The sequence below is a fragment of the Trichosurus vulpecula genome, chromosome 6 (assembly GCF_011100635.1).
Source record: "Trichosurus vulpecula isolate mTriVul1 chromosome 6, mTriVul1.pri, whole genome shotgun sequence".
Taxonomy (NCBI): domain Eukaryota; kingdom Metazoa; phylum Chordata; class Mammalia; order Diprotodontia; family Phalangeridae; genus Trichosurus; species Trichosurus vulpecula.
The window spans coordinates 92960788-92977574 of record NC_050578.1 but is presented as its reverse complement, the minus strand read 5'-3'; the positions used below and the strand labels follow the sequence as shown (position 1 = coordinate 92977574).

Here is a 16787-nt window from a genome sequence, read left to right as displayed (position 1 = left end):
TAAACATCTGTTGTAGGTCTCAGATCATCAGCAACCAAAATGTAAAGAACTTTGGTCGTTCCCTTTTAGGGGGTTACTGCCCCATGTATATGCCTGATCTGGTGCTCCATGGGACCAGCAATGATGAGAAATTGAAGCAGTGCCTGTTAGCAGACCTAGTCCATGCAGTGCACGTAAGTGATTCCATCTCAGCACCTCTCACCTCTGATGGTGGTCATTCTGTGGAGTCATGGGGAGTTGCATAAGGTTTGATTTTTGTCTTAGTCCTTGTGGGTTGTTTTTTTTTAACTAATTTATTTTAACTGATTTATCATTAACTTGCCTTTGACTACACTAGAATGACTGTATAAAGAATAAGAATATTTGTTGGAAAATTGCCATGTGGCAGCTGATAAGTACTTTTTTTTCCCTCTGTAATACTAGAGGAACTGAGCAAGGAACGGTGTGAATCTGATGGGTCTGTTTTCAATTGAGCTGCTGTTGAGAATGTGCAAAAAAATAGATATTTTGCATCAGAAACGTGTCGTGTCTAATGCAATGGGGGAAGTCTTCACTGAATTAAGAAAATTAGAATTTATCTTTCTCTTCTATTTTCACAGAATAAATGCCAAGTGCCTCCCCTTTGGAGAGAGGGGAAAAGGACACAAGGTGTTAGTAGATGCTGCTCCTAGCTTTTGGTAACTCCATCAGGAAGACTATGTAGCAGACACAGACAAACCACAAAAGGGTTTTTCTATGAAATGGAATGTAGCAGTAGTAGACCTGATCCCATCCCTGACCTCAGTTTGGGTGAAGAGATCAAGTGAGGCAGATCAGGGTTTATTCAGTTCTTGCGAAGTCCAGTATCAGGGACTGTGAAGGGAGGGAGAGGGAAAGGGAAGCTCTCTGGTTGCTCCTTTGTAGAGGTAGTATAATAAAACTCATTCATAAGAGTCAGGAGGACCTGACCTGAGTTCAAATCCTGCCCCTGACAAATACTGCCTCTGTAACCACCAATTAGTCATTTAACCTCTCAGGGCCCTAGGCTACTCTAAGACTAAAGCTGCCAAAGAAGTGCTAATCTACTTTAGGAAAGGGAGTTTTCACACTGGAAGTTCCTCATGCTGATGAAATGGGAACTATAACCCCCCCCAAATTTTTCTTCATGTTTTAATGCACCACCATTTGTTCATGTTTCTAATAATTGACTCATACTTGACTTTTCCCTCTTAGCCGTCATTTATTAAATGCCTACTGTGTGTTAGGTTCTGTGCTGAAGATACAAAGGCAACAGACAATCCCTGCCCAGAAGAAGCTCACAGTCTAATGTAGGAAACTACAAATTTTGTGTTTGATCTTATTTCTTCCCCCATATCCAAGCTATTGCCAAGGCCTGTTGATTTTACCTTTGTGATGTCTCTTGAATACATCCCCTTCCCACTTCTGACACTGCCACACCCTGGTGCAAACCCTTATCTCCTCACACCTTGATTATTGTAATAGCCTGCTGTCTCTCCCATCCCATCTAACTGCTAAAGTGATTTTCCTAAAATGAAAGTCTAATCACACTTCACACACACACACACACACACATACACACACACACACACACACACACAGAGTAAACTCCAGTGGCTTCCTGTTGCCTCAATACAAAATGTTCTGTTTGGCATTCAAAGCTAACCTAGTCTCCTACTTTTCCAGTCTCCTTACACCTCACTTTCTGACAAGCACTCTTCCATCCAGGGACACGGGATGCTGTTCCATGAACGAAACCCTTCATCTCTTGGCTCTGAGCATTCTCTCTGGCTGTCCCCCATGCATGGAATGCTCTGCTTCCTCCACTCTGATTACTGACCTCTCTGGCTTCCTTTAAGTCCCAACTAAAATCCCACCTTCTATAGGAAACCTTCCCCAACCCCTCTTAATTCCTATGCTTTCCCTCTGTTAATCATTTCCTATTTATCCTCTGTATAGCTCGGTGTGTGTGTGTGTATTTGTTTGCCTATTGTCTCCTCCATTCAATTGTAAGGAATCGTCTTTTGCCTCTTTTTCTTTCCCTCAGTGCCTGGCACATAGTAGGCATTTAATCGGTGTTGACTGATGGATTGATTGATCCTTCACCCTCTACATCCAGTCACTCAGGTCTTGTCCAGGGTGCTGCTACATCTCTCGCCACCCTCTGGCTTGAAGTATTGTCCAGGCTTGCTAATTGCTTCCAGTGCCTCTCATCACCAGTCAGTTTTCTCTGTACTTGGATGGTGCTGTGATCTCACTGCTGGATATACTCCCTCTTATATCTGATTGGAGGAAAGCCTTTTGTGTCTTATGCTAAGAAATCAAATGTTTTTCGTTTTTTCTTTTGTCAAACAAGCACAGTGAATTCTTGTATTCCTTGCAGTTTTCATTCACTTGTGTGACTGTAAACATGTGGTTTCCTGGAAGATATAGTTTATGAAAATCGACTGATACCTTCCTCAAAGATGTCCTTGATGTGTATTCAGAGTATTATCAATTAATCAACATTTGTAAAGCACCTCCTATGGCCAGGCCCTGCTAAGTGCTGGGGATACAGAAAGAGTATTCTCAGGAAAGATTTTGTGGAGACAGTAAAGTTGGGCCTATGAGTAGGTAGTTACTGCTATTTTGTTAGTCGGTTTTTCCCTCCTTTGTTGACCTCCTTCCAGTTTCAGCCTTAAGTGACCTAACGATTAGGATATGGCTTAATGGAGTCTCCAAGTTTTCTGTAAATTTAGTTTTCCCTCTATTGCTTCTTTACTGTTACTGCTCATAATCTTCCCTCATTGTAAGATTTTACAAAGAATTTATATCTAAATCACTCTTTCCCTTGCCATTTTACAGAAAGACAAAGTGTTTCCCAGCTGAGGTGGTTATTAAGTTCCTTTGGTTTCCCTTAGTATAGTAATTGATTTTCAGTGCTTAAATTTCCATAGACAGTAGTGATAAAGGATGTTGACATTTGTTCTTTTATCCATTTCCCTTTTTTTTTTTGCATCAGTAGCTTATTTAAGTAGATTAAGTTGGAATAGCCTCAGTTGTATGAGACATCACCTTCATATTCTGAATTGATTTAGATCTTTGCTCTAACAAATTAGTATTTGGACTATGCATAGATACTGATTTCAAAACTAGTTACCAATATTTGAAGTCATTTCCTGTTGGTCTAAATATAATATTTTAAATTTTTGGTAGTATTATCTGGTGCTGGCTATCCCTAGTACCTCCTAAATTCCTTCTGGAAGAAAGCATTCGAGATAAATGAGTATGAATCTTCTCAGTCAACAGGCATTTTATTTTTACAGATAAATTTTTATTGATATCTTTTGTTTTTACATCACCTAAATTTCTACTCTGTCTTTCTCTCATCTCTCTCAGAGAGCCATCCTCTATAACAAAGAATTTTTTTTTTGTTGTCTAGATTTTATTGTATTTTTATTTATTTTGTTAACTATTTCCCAATTACATTTTAATCTGTCTGGTTCCCAATGTACGTGGAGTGTTGGGGGGGGCACCTCATGAAGCTGCTGGAGCTGTGTTTGACCTCTGCCCTTTTTGTTGTTCAGTCATTGTTTCGCTCACGTTGTTACCCCATTTGGGGTTTTCTTGGCAAAGATCCTGGAGTAGTTTGCCATTTGCTTCTCCAGCTCACTTTACAGATGAGGCAAATGAGACAAACAGGGTTAAGTGACTTGCCCAGGGTCACACAGTTAGTAAGTGTCTGAGGCTGGATTAACTCAGGAGGATGAGTCTTCCTGCCTCCAGGCCCAGCATACTTTCCACTGTGTCACCTAGCTGCCCCCAGGCCCTACACCACCTATCTATAAAGTGACTTGTGCCATGTCACACAGCTAATAAATGAGAGTTAGGATTCACACCAGGTCTAAAAAATATTTTTACAATAAAGAATTTTTTAAGAGAAGAGAGGGAAAAAACAGCAAAACTGATCAACATATTGGAAAAAAAATCTGAAAATGCTCCACACTCAAGGACCTTCTATCTTTGTCAAGGAGTAGGAGGTTTCTTCTCCTATCTCTTCTTTTGGACCATGCTTATGCATCCTTAGCCATATGTGGCAGGGGGTGAGCACAAGGGGGGATACAAAGAAAGGCAAAGATACTGCCCCTGGCGTCAACGAGCTCACATTCTAATTTGGAAGAAAACATGCAAAGAAATGCAGGTACAAGATGTATTCGGTGTAAATGGGGAGAATGTAGAAGGAAGATACTTGGGTTGGGAGGGAGAATAGGGAGGAGGGTCAGCTAGAAAAGTCCTCTTAGAAAAGTAGAGTTGGAGCCATCTTGAAAGAGTCCAAGGAAGCCAGGAAGTAGAGGTAATAAAAGGACATTTTAGCTATTAGGAAAATCACATTTTGGCCCCTGAGATGGATTTGCATTGGCGGGGGGAGACTTGAGACAGGGAGATTCGTTAGCAGGCTATTGCAGTAGCCCAGGTGTGAAGTGATGATAGCCAGGTGATAGCTGTGGGACTGGAGAGAGGGGGGCCTATTGGAGAGGTGTTGGGAAGCTAGAAGTGGCAAGACTCTGAAAGATATTGGATATAAGGAATCAAGGATGACACTGAGGTTGCATGTCTGGGTCCCTGGGAGGGTGTTTCCTTCTATGCCATCTTGTCTTTCTGTATAATCTTACAAGCATTTGATGTCTCTTATTTCTTATTCTTAAAATGCATTTTCCAAAATTTCTTTTGCCATTCTCCTCCACATCAATTTTTGCATTGAAGTCACTTGAGTATTGTAGTATCTGTGGATTTAATTTAGAAGGTCTTATTGAGTTATTTATATCATTTTTCTGCTTCATCATCATATATATTAGCTATTGGTCCATAAGCTGCAATTGTCTTGATTGTGGTCTTTTTGTAAGTGTTTATCAAGAGATGACTCTCTGTTCCACAAAATGGCCTTTCTTACAGCTTTTGTATGGCTGATGAAGCCAACTCTGCTAGCTTCTTCAGTGCCCGCTCTCCAAGGAGAGCTGTGACCCATAAATCAATTAAGCACGAATTCTTTTGGTTTTTTGGTTTCATTTCAGAAAGAATGTCAGTGTTTCAGTGCCTCTGGTCACATGTATCTTTCATTAGGCAAAGGTCTCACCTGTAGATTACCAACAGCTAAGATAATGTTCAAGTGGCCATCTTCCTGGTGATGAACGGCTTTGTATTTAGGCAGATTGATCGTTGAAAAGCAGATGATTAGTATGTATGTAGTTGAGGTCATATTCACAATCTTTCCTCTTTTTTAGAACCTTTCCAATCTTGTATTTTGTTTGCATAGCCATGCATCTTGAGGAATTATCACAAGCCTTTGTGGAGGAATTCTCTGTACAACATTAAAATAGTCTCCCCATGATACAAATCTGACTTGTGTCACTGCCTTGCTTCTAGGTCGAAATTCAAATTCCTCTTTCTGGCGCTTATGGCTCTGTGCAGTTTGAGCCAAACTAGAGTAGTAGCTCTTCTCTAAATTGAATCTTACATCTCCCGCTTCCATGCTTTTGTAAAAACTGTTCTCCCCCATACTTGGAATACTCTTAACTCTGCCTCCCAGAATGCATATCTTTCCTCAGGACGTGACTGAGGTGCCAACCCTGCTGTGAGGCCTTCCCTGATTGCTAAAGGTGTCAGTGACCTCTCTGTGTTCAAATGAATTCTTTATCTTGTCCGGGAGAAGGTAAACTTTTCCAGGACAGGAACTCTTTTCATTTTCTCTTTATGTTCCCAGTGTCTTGAATATAATGAGCATTTAATAAATATTCATTTAATTGAATTAAGAAAACTTGTGAGGAAAGCAGTGTGAGCTATTGGTTTTATTATTGCAGCTGCCACTCTGATCATAGGATGATCCATAAGGTTTAGAACAGGAAGGAACCAGAAGGATCACATAGGTCAACCCCATTATTTTGCAAATGAGGATACTAAGGCCCAAAGAAATTACGATTTTTCCAAGGCCACAGGTGTACCAGAGATAACAGGCAGGATTTGGGCATGGGTCCACTGGGCAGCTAAATGGAGCAGTGGATATAGTGCTGGGCCTGGAGTCAGGAAGACTCATCTTCTCAAGTTCAAATCAGCTTCAGACAGTAGCTGTGTGACACTGAGCAGGTCACTTAACCCTGTCTGCCTCAGTTTCCTCATCTGTAAAATGAGCTGGAGAGGGAAATGGCAAACCAATCCAGGATCTCTGCCAAGAAAACCCCAAAAGGAGTCAACAGCTTCTGACTCCAAGAGTAGCAGTGCTCTTCCTGTATTACTCTTGGATTTTAAGGGACTGCAGTGCCCAGCGTGGTTTTTAAATGACTTTACACATGAAAATTCTCCTTGAGATACTTACTGAAAATTAAATGAGTCCCTTTAACTCTTCAGTATTATATAAGCAGCATATCAAATCACTGCTCTACAGAGAATTATAAAATCAGCAGTAACCAGCCATTTTTATAATGGAGAATGTATTGAGCCACTCTAATCATAGCTGCTATCTTTGGCTGTATCACTGAAGTGTTTAAGCTCTTGTAAGTGATTTATTTTGAACTACTTTTAAAACAATTTCAAAATGTTAATGACAGTTCAGTGCATGGCATTTATCACTCTTTGGTTGAGGTTTTAAGTAGTTTTATAGTTGGATTCTATCAAGAATTTTAAGTAGTTGGTGAAATAATTCTCCACAGCAGAACTATAAAATATCCCCCACTGGTGTTTCTCTCAATTGGAAGCCTTGTAACCCAGGGGTAGCCAAAGTGAGTGTGTGTTGGTTTTGGTTTTGCTTAACTGTATTTTTCTTTGTTAAAAGGAGTGTGTGTGTGTGTGAGAGAGAGAGAGAGAGACAGACAGACAGACAGACATGTATTTGGAAAATGGCTGGTGCACGTTTTTTTAAAATAAAAGAAGTTGATTTATCTTCAATTATGTTTAATTTCACAAAGTGAAATTAGAACTTAGACTCAAAACTTGTACAAATCATGTTGCTCACATAGGAATAATGCTAATAGCTAGCAATTCTATAGCACTTTAGGGTCTGCAGAGTGTTCTGTGTACAGTAACTCCTGGGGATCCCCACAACAACTCTGTGAGGTAGGCGCTGTTATTATCTACACTTTCCAAATGAGGAAGCTGGGGCAGAGAGAGGCCAATTGTGTGTTAGCAACAATAATAATAATAATAATAATGATAGCCAGCATTTATACAGTGCTTTAAGATTTGCAGAGCATTTTATAAATATTCACTCACTTGATCCCCACAACAACTCTTTGAGGTAGGTGGCAAAACTGAGACTGGTAGTGACTAAATGACTTGCTCAGGGTCACGCTATTAGTGAGTGTCTGAGTGGGGAATTGAACTGAGGTTTTACGGATTGCAGGCCCAGCACTCTATCCACTGCAGTACCTAGCCGCTGATGAGTTCCCACCATGAAACTAACCATTTGCCTGTCTACGCAGGGTGAATGGAAAACAACGTTATTTATATTCAGAGAGAGTTGCTGCTTTTATTGGAAGATTGAAATCCTTAGTTTTTCATAGTAGGAAGAATTTTCCTTTCCTCTTTTTATCCTTTCTCACGTGGACATTGACCTCTACCTCATTCCTAGCCCCTTGTATTAACCTAATTACCATCTGCAAAGAGAAGGGGGTCTGTGGTGAATTTGGAAGTGAACCATGCCTCTGGTTGAACAAATAAGGATTTTAAGATAATGTGAACTCTGATGTATCTACTTTTTTCTATTCCCTTCTCTTTTTCTTGATTTAGGAACAGGGGAAGTGAGAGAGCTAAGTGATTGTTCACTAAAACAGACCTAGAACCAGCAGCCCATCACAGCGTCACCTGAAGAGGGCGAGCCCTAGAAGAGAAAGAGGGATGACTTTGTGTTCAGAGGCCTAATGGGCTAATGGGCCAAACCCACTGGCTCCCTGGACACCAGCTGGGGTTGCATTTGGCCCCAAAGTCAGACTTCTCTGATCATTGAACTAACTTAAGACACTGGGCCTTTTGTTTCCCAGGTCGCTGAGCTATGCCTGAACTCTTCTCTTCTGCTCACTCTTGTTGTCAGATCCCATTACTGCCCCCAGATATTCCTGTCTCAAAGAGTACATGTCCCAGAGCCTATTTACAAAGGGCAAAGGTATATATCAGTGCGGAAATAATACAGCAGAACGAACTAGTTAAAAAACACTGCCTAGTGTTTTAGTTAAAAAATATCTGCCTAGGCCTGGGCTAAATGACCCCCAAGCTAATGTTCTCCAGGCCAAGGGTAAACCATGAACTTGTTTACGCTGGCTCTCTTGTGGCCTTAGACTCTTAAGAATGGTGTCTTTATTGCTGATGTGGAAGGTTCACCCACTTGGGTTCACTGGATTGAACTTAAAGGGTCCTTTGTCCCAAGCTCATCCATCCGCATTAGGTCAGGAAGCCTCCTTACATATGGCATGTCAGACGTTGGGCATCCCAGAATTCTAGAGTTACAAGGGACCATGAGGGCTATCTAATCCAACCCACGTGTGAACAATAATCCTGTCTCCAACATTACCCATAAGTGGTCAACCAGCCTCTGCTTAAAGACCTAGTCCAGTATGGCCTTGTTCTGGGAGGTATTCCGCTGTGTCAAAGCAGGTCCTTCCATCTTTGGGTCACTCTGATTGTTAGTCAGTTTTTCCTGATGTAAAGCCTGAATTTGGTTTTTATTTTGTTTTTGCTGCCTCTATCCATTGCTTGTGGTCCTACCCTCTATGGGCAAACAGGGAATTTGTCTTCTACATGACTGCTTCAGATATAATCCCTCTTCCACATGACTTCTTCAGATGCTTGGAGATAGCTATCATGTTTCCCCTGAGTCTTCTCTTCACTAGACTAATCTCTCCTTCCGCTTCTCCTCAAATGGCATGGACTCAAAGTCTTTCAGTAGAGACAAAGGGATGGATATAGACCTAAACTTGGAGTCAGTCAGCTAGACAATAAGCATGTATCCTGTGGAGCAGGTGATGTGCTAAGTGCTGGAGGTATAAGGAAAGGCAAAAGACAGTCCCTGCCTTGAGAAGCTCATGATCTCATGGAAAAGACAACAACAAACATATAAGTTTAATAGGCAGTCATTAACCCTGAAGGGAGGGATTAGGAAACCCTTCCTATAGCAGGGTTTTAGCTGACCCTTGGAGGAGGCCAGGGAAACCAGGAGGTGGGGATGAGGAAGGAGACCGTTTTGAGCATGGGTGACAAAGAAAACGCCCAGAGCCAAGATGGAGCATCTTGTTTGCGACACAGCTAGAAGGATGGAAGAGTAGTGAAAGGGAGAAAGTGTCAGACTGCCTTGGAGACTGCCCGCTGATGACCAGAATGGCTCTGGGCCTTTGTCTCCTCATCTATAAAAAGAGCAGCTTGGACTTGATGACATCCGAGGTCCCTTCCAGCTCTCAGTCTGTGACCCCTTTTACCCATTGTCAGTTCTGAGTGTCCTTTTCTGTGGGCCAGCCCTTCAGTTCATCATATCCTCCCTGAGCTCTGGTCCCACAATTGAACACAGTATTCCATGTGCAGTCTGATCGAGTGCCATACAGAGGGACTATCGCTTTCTTATTCCTGGAAGTCATTCTTCACTTAACGTAGCCCAAAATTTCATTAGCTTTTGTTTGTTGTATTAAACCACTGACTCATGACACCCTCATGTTTTATTTAGACAGGCTGTCGTCTATCATGCTTCTCCTCCAGCTTTACTTATGTAGCTGATTGCTTGGACCCCCAGTGTGAGACTTTACATTATTCCTACTGCATTTCATTTTATTAGATCCAGTCCTGAGCTCTCTAACCTGTTGAGATTTCTTTGGATCTCAGCTGTCATCTAGTATACTGACCTATCCATCTCAACTTTATATCATCTGCATATTTGATAAATATGCCTTTATCTAGGTCTTAGTGAAAAGTGTTAAACAACACAGATTAATCCAATAAGCATTTATTTATTATCTTCTGCTATCCAATCAGTCGTTTAACATTTATTAAGTGCCTACTATGTGCCAGGCACTGTGGTAAGCACTGGGGATACAAAAAGAAGTAAAATACAGACCTTACCCTCAGGAGTTTATGATCTAATGGGGAGAGACAACGTCGGGGTGAGTAGGAAATGATTAAGAGAAGTAAGGCACTGGAATTAAGAGGAGTTGAGGAAGACTTCCTGGAGAAGACTTCCTAGGATTTTAGTTGGGATTTAAAGGAAGCCAGAGAGGTTGATAGAGTGGAGGAAGGAAAACATTCCAGGCATGGGGTATAGCATCCCCAGAGCCAAGAGATGGAGGGTCTTGTTCGTGGAATAGCCCAGAGGCCAGTGTCGCTGGAGATCGAGGAATATGTGTTGGAAAGTAAGGTGAAAGAAGACTAGAAAGGTAGGGGGCTAGGTTATGCAGGGCTTTGAATGCCAAATAGCATTTTGTGTTTGATCCTGGAGGCAATAGGGAGCCACTGGAGTTCATTGAGTGAGAGGGATGACATGATCAGACTTGTGCTTTAGAAGATCACATTAGTGGCAGAATGGAGAGTGGACGGAACAAAAGTCAAAACTGTCCTTTCCCTCCTGGACTTTACATTCTTTGGAGCAGTGCTACGCTCACTGTTCCCATGCTAGTTCATGTCCCCTTCCTCTCCCAAGGACAGTGTTCTCATTAGTCATCTATGAGCCAGCCCCTTGTGAAGTTCACAGCTGACAAGCCCTTTCTTTGGCTTCCTGAAAATGTGCCCCCCTCATTTCCCTGCTGCTACTTCTGGCCTGATTACTGGTGTACTCCCCGTTTGGTTTTTGGTGTCTTTCGTGTATCTCTGTTTTTCTGCTCTTCCAGTATTTAGTCACATGTTTTTACTTAGCCCAGATACCAGCTGTCACTCACTTCTTAAACTGTTAACTTGTGCTGCCCAGCAAGATTACACAGCTGAATGACGTAAGCTTAGCAAAAATAATATTTAGCTTGCTTTGTGCCTGTTGTCCCTTTGTGTGCTGTTTCTCCCCTTCTCTTATATGGTAAAAGACCTATGTCTTCTATATCTGTGACCCTTGGACGATCAGTGACCCTGGGCAGGGGACTCGCCATCTCCCTGGTATTCTGTGTCTTACTTTTCTAATAAGAGTAGCTTGTATTTATATAGTACCCTCAAGTGTTACAGTGGGTTTTCCTCACAACAACTCAGTATGATTGATGGCTTAGTGTGATCTCCGTTTCACAGAGCAGGAAATAGGTTCAGAAAAGTTAAGTAATGGGGCTGTGGTCACACAGCCTGTAAGTGGAGGACTTCTGTTGAATCTTAAGAGCATCAACAGCTTGAACCTGGAAATATCACAAGAGAGGTGGCAGTGGTGGCGTCTCATAGGAGCTGCGGCTCTAAAGCCCTGCCTGTGATGCACTCACAAGGACCCAAGGTGATTAAGTCGTTCCTTGTAATCAGCCTGGGAGAACAAACACAGATCTCCATGGGTTTGCAGGGTTTGTACCATCCTGTTTCTTTTTTAACTTTGAACATAACAAACATTAATGTTTTCCATGTACAAAGAAGGTTAGGAAAGGAGAATTCTAGCAAACTGTGAATCTCTCATATCCGGCTCCTTTTAAAAAAGTATGTGTTACATTTATAACGCTGTAGGACCAATGATGTCCTGTTTGTCTCTTTGTCCTTTTGAACTTCCCTTTTTTGTATAAAATTTCATTGGTACTTGTCACAACCCACTCATTAACCACCACCTTCTCTGCTCCTCCAAATAAAAGCCCTTTCTTGTAATCAATAATTACCGTAAAACACAACAAGTGCACATGTTGACTGTGTCTTTAAGTGGACCTCTTGTTCCCTCCCTCTAGATCAGGAGTTCTTAGCCTTTGTTGTGTCATGGATCCCTTGGCCGATTGGCAGAGCTCATAGACATACCTTTCTCAGAGTGCTTGTCCATGCATAAAACAGAATACGTAGGATTACAAAGGAGTCCAGTCATCAGAATATTGAGAAGTGCAAGGTCATGGAGCCCAGACTAAGAACTTTCCTCTGCTCCTGTGGAATGATAGCCCTCTTGTCACTCGGTGGGAATGTGACTGCCACTTGTCTTCAGGAGTGTGGGTTGTCTTCAAGCTCCTCACAGTTCTTCAGCCTTTTGCACTTAATGTTTTGCCTTATGTTCTCATCATCATTGTATGTATTCCCCCCCTAATTCTGCTCACTTCACTTTACATCATTTTATACAAATCTTCCTGGGTTTCTTTGAGCCTGTTCTTTTGTTATGTCTTTTGGTGCAGTAATATTCCATTATAAACATATATGATAGCTTGTTCACCAATTGATGAGCACCCCCTTTATTTCTAGTTCCTTACTACTCCCCCCAGAAAAAGAATTATAAATATTTTTGTATATATAGGTCCTCTCCCACTGCCTTTGACCTCTTTGGAGTATATATGCTCGTAATATTAAATGGGGGTATCTAGGTGGAGCCGTAGTGCAGAGTGCCAGGCCTGGAGTCAGGAAAACTCATCTTCCTGCGCTATGACCCTGGGCAAGTCATGTAACTCTCTTGGCCTCAGTTTCCTCATCTGTAAAATGAGCTGGAGAAGAAAATGACTAACTACTCCAGTATCTTTGCCAAGACAACCCCAAATGGGGCCGCAAAGAGTCGAAAAGAACTGAAACAACTGAACAGCAGCAAATTAAACAATGAATCTTTTAGTAACTGAAACACAAACATTTTGAGGGCCTTAGGGCAATCAAAATCTTTAAAATCAATGGTGTTATAAAGGAAGGCTTCCAAACTGAACTTGCTTGGTGTTCTATACTTTTGCATGCTAGACAATTAGTGGTGAAAGTGCTTTGGTTCACATATCACTCTTCTCTAAGTTAGCATATTAATCATTACCTGGAAGTCACCATTCCTATTCCTGTGTGTCAATTACTTTGAGGGATCTCATTAGTATGGGAACTCCATCCCCTGGTGCAAATCACTTCCCATCCATTCTTTTTTTCATATTGTGTAATTCTTATCCATACCTTTCTGTAAATCCTGTGTGGGGAATGAATGGATGAATGAATAACATTTATAATGCACTTATTATGTGCATTATATGGACTATATTATTATATGCACCATGCACATAGCAGCAAAAACAAAAACAGTTCCTTTCCTCCAGGAAGCTTAGATACTAACAGAGGGAAGATGATAATGCATGCAGGGAAGGGTGGCCTAGGAGGGACAGTTTGGTTTGGAAAGTTACAGGAGTGGCGGGTGGAAGTAGTTTGGTACAGTCTTATCTGTATCAAAGAGAGTTGATTTGATTATAGTTCCAGAACTGGAAGGTAGGGGGAGGGAGAGCTGCAAAAGGTATACATGTAAAGCATCATGGTGACTGATGAGACCTCCAGGGAGTGAAGTGAAGCTGGGCCAAGGTGTCATGGGCATGCCTTCATTCATTCCTAGACCTGAAGTCAGCCTTCATCACCTTCAACAAAGACTAGTGTCATCAGCCTCCTTGTTTTTGACAAAGCCATATGAGAAGGTCCCTTTGGCAGTTGACTCAGTTTCTGGTGCAGTACAACCCATAATATTTCACCTTTTTTTTTTAACAACCTAAATTTTTCCTGGTCTTAGCAATATATAAAAGACCTGAAACCCCATCCTAATAATGCTGAGTCTAACTCAGGGATTCTTAACTATTGTGTATGTCATAGACCCTGTTGGCAGTCTGGCTAAGCCTGTGCACCCCTTCTCAGAATATTTAAATGTATAAAATTAAATACATAGAATTGCAGAGGAAACAAATTTTATTAAAATACTGCATACAAAAAAAATCTTTTTAAAAAAATTTAAGGATTCCAGGTAAAGAATCTTTGTTCTGGGCTCCAACACAGTGGAATTGATGTTCCCTTAAAACAAATAAACAAGGGGCAGCGAGGTGATGCAGTGAGTAGAGCTCCAGCCCTGGAGTCAGGAGGACTTGAGTTCAAATCCAGCCTCAGACACTAGACATATGTACTAGCTGTGTGACCTTGGGCAAGTCACTTAACCCCAATAGCCTTGCCGCCTCCCCCCCCCCCCAAAAGAAACAAAAAACCCTACCACATCTTACAGTATGGTACAATGGAGAGAACCTCAGATCTGGAGTCAGAAGACCTGTGTTCAAATTTCAGCTTTGCCAGCTGTTTACCTGTGTGCCTTTGGGCAAGTCACTCAACTTCTCCAAGACTTGGTGACCCCTCAAGTCCCTTCCAGCTTTAAATTGGTGATTCTCCTCCTAGCATTTGGCCACTTTGAGCAGAGAGTTCACCCAGGCCCTGCCCAGGTGGGTTGTTCCTCAGTCTTCATATCTATAAGAAATAAAGAATGGAACTTAGAGGGCCCAAGAAAAATGAATTTCCTGCTTCATCTGTGCACATGGATACAATAGGGACATGTACATATTAACTATGTTTTCCTAAACTTCATGAGCGTTGTTACCACTAAACATTCACAGATTCCAGGATCTTTGCCTCTTTCTCTTGCAGTAAGCTAACATTTACCCAAACCCTGATTTTTAAATACAACTCAGTGTCCTGAGGGCGCTTTTTGGTCTTATGCACCATTATGATATAGCAGAAAGAACACTCAGTTTGTAGATTGAGAAAAGAGGTTTAAATCCTGGTTGTGTTCCTTAACTCTTTGTGTAACCTTGGGTATATCAGGGCTTAAATCTCCTCATTTACAAAATGGATGAGTGTTGAACTACATCAGTGATTTCAAACTCAAAAAAGACTGGGGCCGCTAAATCATCAATAAGGATCTATTATCTATGTTTTATCATATGTTTGTTTCATGTGTTACATATTTCCCAATTGCATTTTAGTCTGTTCAGGGCCACACTAGAGTGTTGTGAGTTCCATGTTCAAACCTCGGGACTAGATAGATCATCTCTTAAGTCTTAGCCTTCTAGCTCTGAGCCCAGTAAACATACTGTGTGGGGTGAGACCACCCGCCAACAATTGATTAAAAAAGTCAGAGGTCTCTCAAAGTAGAAACAGAAAACTTATTTATTACAATCTCGCAAGAAAGGGCATCATCACCACCAGCAGCCAGCTAGTAGGAGAGGCGCAGTACAAGAAATAAAGCATGATTATATACCCTAGCGTGTTCCATCCCCCTCCCACCATTGACCTTCACTCTCATTGGTGGAGTTCAGGCTCACAATCTCGAGAGAAATCTAACCCAGGAGCAAGGAAGTGCTAGTTTAGCCAACGCAAGCTCATAAAAACATCTTTATTCTTATTTGGCGAGGCTTGTGCTGAGGTGGTAGTGGGGAGGAAGTGGGTCCAGCTACTCTAAGTTCTGGATTCCTCTAAGTCAGATGATTTCTTAGTAACTTGAGACTTAGGCCTAGCTGTCAATCAGAAGCCCTGAGCTACGCTGATCCCATTCAATTTACAGAAAGGTTGAGATTTAGATTTCATGATTTCATGAGAGGTCCTCACTATCCCACTCAATACTATGAACCTTTTAAAAGTCTCCATATTTTGTTTCTCAGGATCTTACTGACGTCTAAACCGTTTCACAGAGAATGCCCAAATCATGGAGGATTTGGGGCCAGCCCTATGTAGAAGTGTGGAACATGTGGCTATAGAAAGAGAATAGCTCTCCTAGACCTAAAGTCCACCTTCAGGTGTTCAGTGCCCTCTTACTGTGCCCTCTTCTTCCCAGAGCTGCCTCCTGTACAACCCTCCCTAGTTCTGTCCTCCCCAAAAGTGCCCTCTCCTTCTAACCTCATTAAAATTCCCATTCCCTCAGAACCCTAATTTCAGTCAGCTACATGGGACAGAAGTTAAATTATTTAACACTAAGGTAGCTTGCTGGTCACATTTTATCTGTTTTTAATTGCTTGCTTGTTCAAAGAATAGTGGCAATTTGATAGAGAATGCTCAGAGATAAGCAGTAACCTAGAGGAACAAAATCTTTAATGGTGGAATATCAGATTATGTCAGAGCAGTTCAGGGTTGGGGAGTATGTTATACTTGGGTCCCTGAAGTCATGCTCTGTAGGCAAAAGACCACTTCATCAGCACAAAGGGCCCCCATCCTCAACTTACTGTAAATTGTTATTGTCAGAGAGTCAGCAAGCATTATAATGCATATGATGTGTGCCAGGCACTAGTCTCAGCTAGGATACAAAGAAGGGCAAAAAAGTTTCTTCCAACAAAGAGCTGACCTTCTAATGTGGGAGACAACGTGCAAACAAATATGCACATACAAAATATAAATGGGAAATAAATCTCAGAGGATTATTGAGAGCTGGAAAGGATCTTCAAGGCCATCTAATCTAATGCTTCTCCTTTGTGGTTAAAGAAACTGAAGTCACAGAGGTCGAGATGGGATCTGAACCCAGGTCTCAACCCTGACTCCATCCTAGTCCCTTTCCCTGTACTTTCTATCTCTCCTTGAATCAGCTGTCTGTGATAACTCCCAACACTTGGGAACCCTTAGGAAATATGGTGCTTAAAAATCATTATTTTTCATTTAAATAAATTAGCTAAAGAGCGTATTTAAGGACCACGAGTGATTTCATAGATTCACAGGGTTTTTTTCTTTTGAGGGGGAGGTTGAGACTTTGGGGAGATTCCTGTCAACCTGATTTGTTTAACCAAAGACTTAGTGTTCTGCAGTCCAGTATCCCTGCACACTCCATCCTTGTATCTGGCTCCCTGCCATCCAGAGGGGAGGCAAGTTGGCCAAAGAACCCATAGCCTTTAAGGTCTGAGAGAAACAGGCTAGAAGAATGATTCCGAGGCGATGGGTGAAATGGTCCC

The 16787-nt window shown here is 41.7% G+C and overlaps 1 protein-coding gene across 4 annotated transcripts in view; it reads left to right on the top strand.

The window, feature by feature from the left end:
* FNIP2 (folliculin interacting protein 2) overlaps positions 1 to 16787 on the top strand; it is a 144906-nt gene that overhangs the window by 103512 nt on the left and 24607 nt on the right. For 3 of the 4 annotated variants that reach the window (XM_036762772.1, XM_036762771.1, XM_036762770.1), the window contains one exon: positions 17 to 173. In XM_036762772.1, coding sequence (XP_036618667.1) covers positions 17 to 173 — 157 coding nt within the window. Of the gene's footprint in view, positions 1 to 16; positions 174 to 16787 lie in introns of those variants that run through there. The other variant, XM_036762774.1, reaches the window with a different exon arrangement.